Here is a 6000-nt window from a genome sequence, read left to right on the forward strand (position 1 = left end):
GGTCACCGCCGGGGTTGACATTCAACAGCAACCCTGGAGGTATTAGGGTTAAGTGCCTTGCTCAAGGGCACATCAACAGATTTTTCACCTTGTCTGCTCTGGGATTCAACCTAGCAATCTTTCGTTACTGGCCCAATGCTCTAACCACTAGGTCTACCTGCCCGCCTTGTACTTGATCAATGGTTAGGCATTGGGCTGGCAAAAAGTAGGCTACATGAAAAGTGCAATACTGTTAATATAACTGTGTGTTAGTGTGGGTTTTCAGTAAATGTAGGTAAATCTCAAAGCTCATCTGCAAATCCTGCAGTACAGTAAAATTCTCATCAACAAAAGAGTGACAAAATTAACATTTGTACTATCACAAACACACACAGTGAGACTACAAAACAAACTCTGTCATCCATGAAGATTGGAAAATCATATATTCCAGGACCACATATGCACAGATGCATATGAAGCTCAGGTTTCAGGATTAAGGAGTGTATTCTTACTAAATTTTGATCCATTGCGATACCACTTCTCAAATCCATATCAACAATGCCATCAGGTCAATCGTGCTGTAGATCAGGGATGGGAACTCCAGTCCTCAGGGGCCGGAGTGGATGTCACACTTTCCCCCCAACCCTAACAAACACAGAGTGATTAAACTAATTGGGATTCTAAACTGAAGATCAGGATTAGTTGATTATTGTAGTCAGGCGTGTTAGCTGGTGCTGGGGCAAAAGTGTGACACCAATCAGGCCTTGAGGAATGGAGTTGCCCACCCTCGCTATCGAGTGCAATAGTTGCATTTGTTATGTAATACATGATGTGAAGCTATGCCATCAAGGAAGAACTACTGGTCAGATCTTGGTGGTATCTTCACTGGGATTCCTGTTGAAATAATACAAATTGAAACAATATTATCCTGCCCCAAGCCCTAAGACGCTGGATAGCTTTTCATAAATTGATATTGGCTACACAAGTATTACAATCTCAAGAACATCTCCACAGTTCCATTATAGGTTGAAATGATTCAGCACACCAGAGCATCGGGAACGTGTTCAAGTAAGCGGAGAGCATAATCTTTCTAAAGGCTCATTTTAACATTGGTGGGCCCATTGCACTATTTTGCTCTACAATTACAACAAGAATAACTCTACTCTCTCCAAATGGGAGACGTCATGGCCACTTTCTGGCGAAATGGGTACCAAAACTGTGCAGTATCAAGCAGTTGAGATGGGTACTTAAAGTTAGATGGGTATGAAGGGTCAGTATCATCACCATGCGGATATCCACATTCAAAGTGCAGATTGGTCATTTAAGTTTAATGTGTATAAAGGGTCAGTATTATAAGGAATAGTCTCATCACCATGGATATCCACATTCAAAAGTTTCCTTTGTTATTCTTATAGTTGGTGACATGTACTTCCTTGGATAAAGATTACATTTCTGGACACAAATTAGTTCTGTCTACAGACAGACTTGGATATGCTGTGTATATAAATCAGAGGTCTCCTTTCTCTAAGTTACATTTAGATGCTGATTACCATTGGATTGTTTAGTGCATCAATTGCAAGAGAGGATTTATCGAGCACCTACTCTAACCTCAACAGATATCCAATAATGCAATGATATGCACGTATTTATTAGAAATTGTCATTGAGATTTAGGCTTTTTTTTTAAACAAATGCTTATGTTATTTTTAATACTATGCCAAAGCCAAGTGCCCAGTGTTACGCTATGCATGGCAGCATCAATGTATTTGTGAAGTCCCTCCAGCAACTCTTTGTCCCATTATCTGCTGCACCAGAGATCACTTACTCCATCACAACAGCAGAAGCATCCGCCTTTTCAATCCACTGTGCATACAACCATGCATAGAAAACAGAAAATAAATGGATTGATAGAGATGTGGGAGCATGTGTTTGCGATGTGCACTCTCCCTCAACAGGTCTTTCTTAGTCAAATGCACAGCATCTCCAGAGTTCCCAGATTGCTTTGGGGCCTGTGATTGCAGTCATTACACAGTTTGGAGAGCAGGTCAAGGGCCAGCCAGACAATCCATTCCATTCTATGCAGATATCCTTCCTCTCTCCTCTCTTCCCCTGCCTCCTGGTTCGTCTGAATAATGCAGACTTTGGGCTTGGTGACTGCATCCCCTGACAGACTGGATTGTGGAGCAGCTGCACCTATCAAGAGCAGCCTTTGCGCTGTCATGCCTTTTCTCCAGCTAAGCAAATCGGTTGAAGCAGGCATAGGGCTCCATCCCAAAATGGCACACCAACATTGTTACTGCAAAATGCTCATTCTTTGTAGCACCTTGATCCAGCTGAAACCGGTGCATGTGTGTTTTTATGATCCACTCTGATGAGGTGTTAAGGTCTTGAAAGTGTCGGGTCACAAATGGTGCCACCACCTGCCACCCACCTGCCATGCACCCTGCCACCCACCTGCCACCCACCTGCCACCCACCTGCCATGCACCCTGCCACCCACCTGCCATGCACCCTGCCACCCAGCTGCCATGCACCCTGCCACCCACCTGCCACCCACCTGCCACCCACCTGCCACCCACCTGCCATGCACCCTGCCACCCACCTGCCACCCAGCTGCCATGCACCCTGCCACCCACCTGCCACCCACCTGCCACCCACCTGCCATGCACCCTGCCACCCACCTGCCACCCACCTGCCATGCACCCTGACACCCACCTGCCACCCACCTGCCATGCACCCTGCCACCCACCTGCCACCCACCTGCCATGTACCCTGCCACCCACCTGCCACCCACCTGCCATGTACCCTGCCACCCACCTGCCACCCACTAGCCATGCACCCTGCCACCCACCTGCCATGTACCCTGCCACCCACCTGCCCACAACACATTACAGCAGAATTATTCATTTGTGTGTTCTATGCTAATAGAGTTCCCTGTCACACGACTAACCATCAACATATGAAAGGCCGTTCGCAATGACAGAATCTTCTCTAACGTAATCATTAATGTACACATTTACACCAAAAGGAGGGGCCCAGGCGAAATTAATCATTTTGCAAACAGTTTAGAAATGATTATTTTGCCCAAAAATGATAGCATGATTTATTATGTCTTCGACATGCAGGCCCTAGCAGTGAGTCCTCATAATGTCATTGCAAATTATTGATTATCAATCACTCTAACCATGCGACAAATTGGTAAATAAATTAGCTTGCAAGGGATAGCAGGCGACGCAGCCGCCGAGACGGAGCAGTGAGGCCTATGAAAGGCAACTGGTGCACTCTGCCAGGGGCGAGCAGGAGCGTGCCAGGGAGCCAGAGAGGGAGAGAAGACTAACAAGAGGCTGTCACTGACTTCATTGATTCCACTGGGTGCCTTCAACCTTTACAAACTTCTGTGTGCACTCACCAGCTAAATATTGGTTGACCGGATCCAGAAAGCAATGTTATTTCACTGTAAACAAGGAGAGGTCTTCGGAGAATACTCTCATTGACAAATAGACAGGGTGTCACTAGAACTTGCGTTTGTGTAGACCAGACAGTGACAATTGCATGCTACTCATCAGAACTGTGTGACTCTATTCATCAGAACTGTGTGATACTATTCCTGCTGTGGAATAGTATCTGCTCATTTTCTGAAGGAATAACTTGGAGAATCTCGAGATTGTTGCACCTGTTAATCAGGAAACTTAGAATGCTCCCAACATTGGAAGTCTAATAATATTTCCCTTCAACTTAATGACACAGCAGCATCTACAGTATATGCTTAATAAAATGGTCTCAATATGTTTTATGAGCTCAGAGTGGAATGCAGTCACAGTATAAGCTTGCTTTGCGTTCTACCTTTTGGAAGAGCCTTTGCAGCAAAGGAACACATTATGTACTTTCATCTCTGAGTATATGTGGTATTTTGTTGCACCATAAAATATTATGAGAGCCATTATAAAACCCATCATCCTACCCTGCCTCCAAATGATGGCTTGGAGAGAAATGAAGAGAGGCTGCAGCACACTCAGTATGGAAGACGAATAGCACTTCCCAGGTAGGAATTTCTGGGAATAATGGGTTTAGGCCCATGGGGGAATTCAACAGAGCACTAAGAGGGAACTCATATAACCCAATTAAAAGGAGTGAAATCGATGTAGAATAGTTCCAGAGTGGGCAGACAGACGGTCCTCAACACATACTAGCAATCACAATACACATGATGTTGCTCAACTTGTAGAAGGCTGTTTTCAGTTGTCTTTTTACAGGGTGGATTGGAACATACCATTTCCACATAAGATACACAGTTTGGCAAGCATTGATCACTGGCACTCACAGCCGGGGACTGAGTGACCTATCTCTGTGCATCATGTTCTTGTGCGTGTGTGGACCACTCTCAGAGCTACTTCAAATGCAGAATGCCTGCGGAAAACGTGTGAAACAAGTGTGCCTTCTAGTGGTGACTTGGAGGACTATTTGACATGGGATGTGTAGTTAAACTGATACCTGGTAAAAACGAAAGCCACTTACGATAGAAGATGTATTCAGTGTAACTTGACCAGATCTTGTCTTCTGTGTGTTGATTCACGGATGACGCTGTGACTGAAGAGTTACAGGCAACCATCTGGAAACCACACTCGGACAGCATGTCAAAGGATCTCTCAAGGTGTTTGAACTTCAGGTAAAACCTGGACGTATATCGATCCGGTGTCCTGTCCGGATCTCGACTCTCGTTCAAGGTCTCCCCAAAAACTTCCTTGGCTAACGCAACCCTCCCACAAATCAAAATCCGCGGGACCCTTCTGAATTTGGAGTCGGTTTGACTCTCTCTGCCTATTGTACAAGAGCCCCTGTACCCAACCGTAATGAATCCACTTTTTCTGTCTGCCGGAACCAGTGACGACGGCGGACACATCTTGTGGTCGCTGCCTTGAGAACCATCTTCAAAATCACTGTGGAAGTATTCGTCTGGACTGTGTTTGAAATCTTCGGGCGTCAATAGTTTGACAAAGTCTGGCAACTGGAAGTACTCCGCCTCTTTCCTAAGCCTCCCCTTCTCTGGAAAATGGTCGGGCAGTACAACTTGTTTGTCTCTGAGGTAGTCCAACACATATCGAAATAAAAATCCATCTCTGTCGATAAAATAGCGTCCCTTAGGGTCCCGCGCCAAATCATTTGTGCCATCCTTCTTAGGTGAGAATATTTTGCCCAGCAAGGAATTCGGGGTGCTTACTAACGTTGCATGACGCGTGTAATACACCTGTCCCCCGACATTTAATTCTACAACATCTGGGAAACTATTCTGAACAGATCCTTGTTCTTTGGACGTAGGGTTAGTCCTACAGTTTCCACTTAATGCCATTGTTTCCGTCATGAATGACTAAAAACTCCACCGAATTTTAGATGGTGGATTGAAGTCCAAAAGTTGCTCTAAATGTTTACTTGAAATAAAACAAGGTATCTTGGTGTTTAATAAAATGTTTAAAAAAGCTACAATTAACAATTCAACACACTGAACGTAGATTTTGATAAAGAAGCCTTATAAAGCCAGTCATTCACCTACCAGTCCTAGCGGTCGTCGAATAATAGCCTAGTGGAGGATGTCCAAGAGACCCCCGTCAAAATGTACAATTGACAGAGCTGTGCAGTTGAAAATCTGTGTTCTGAGAGTACAAAAAAATATACGGACGCATCAAAGGTTTGCACCTTACCAGCGTACATCAGTTGCTCTGCATCCATTGGCCCTGGTAGAAGAACATTACCGAGGGAAATGGCTGAGGTTCATGAGAATCACCGCGGCCAGATAACATAGAAACGCTGACAAACGGAACATCAGCTGTCTTGCTGCTGTTCGCCAGAGCAAAATGAATATAGATAATGCTCTACATCAATTTCAAAATAATCTACAATATATTAAATGGAAAAACTCCCCCCAACAACTTCTAAAGTCCAAAGGGAAATGTATCTTTATCACCGGCGTTTTATCTCTAACTTCCTTTGAACACGAGGAATTGGTCTTGCTGATGAAAAAGACTGTC

General features: G+C 44.7%; 1 protein-coding gene across 1 annotated transcript in view; it reads right to left on the minus strand.

Annotated features, from left to right (window-relative positions):
* Positions 1 to 5592, minus strand: part of LOC115153975 (BTB/POZ domain-containing protein KCTD16-like) — a 126837-nt gene extending 121245 nt beyond the window's left edge. The window contains exon 1 of the mRNA XM_029699710.1: positions 4493 to 5592. Coding sequence (XP_029555570.1) covers positions 4493 to 5336 — 844 coding nt within the window. The 5' untranslated portion in view covers positions 5337 to 5592. The remainder of the gene's footprint in view (positions 1 to 4492) is intronic.
* Between the last annotated feature and the right edge of the window lie 408 nt (positions 5593 to 6000).

Source organism: Salmo trutta, chromosome 19, assembly GCF_901001165.1.
Source record: "Salmo trutta chromosome 19, fSalTru1.1, whole genome shotgun sequence".
NCBI lineage: Eukaryota > Metazoa > Chordata > Actinopteri > Salmoniformes > Salmonidae > Salmo > Salmo trutta.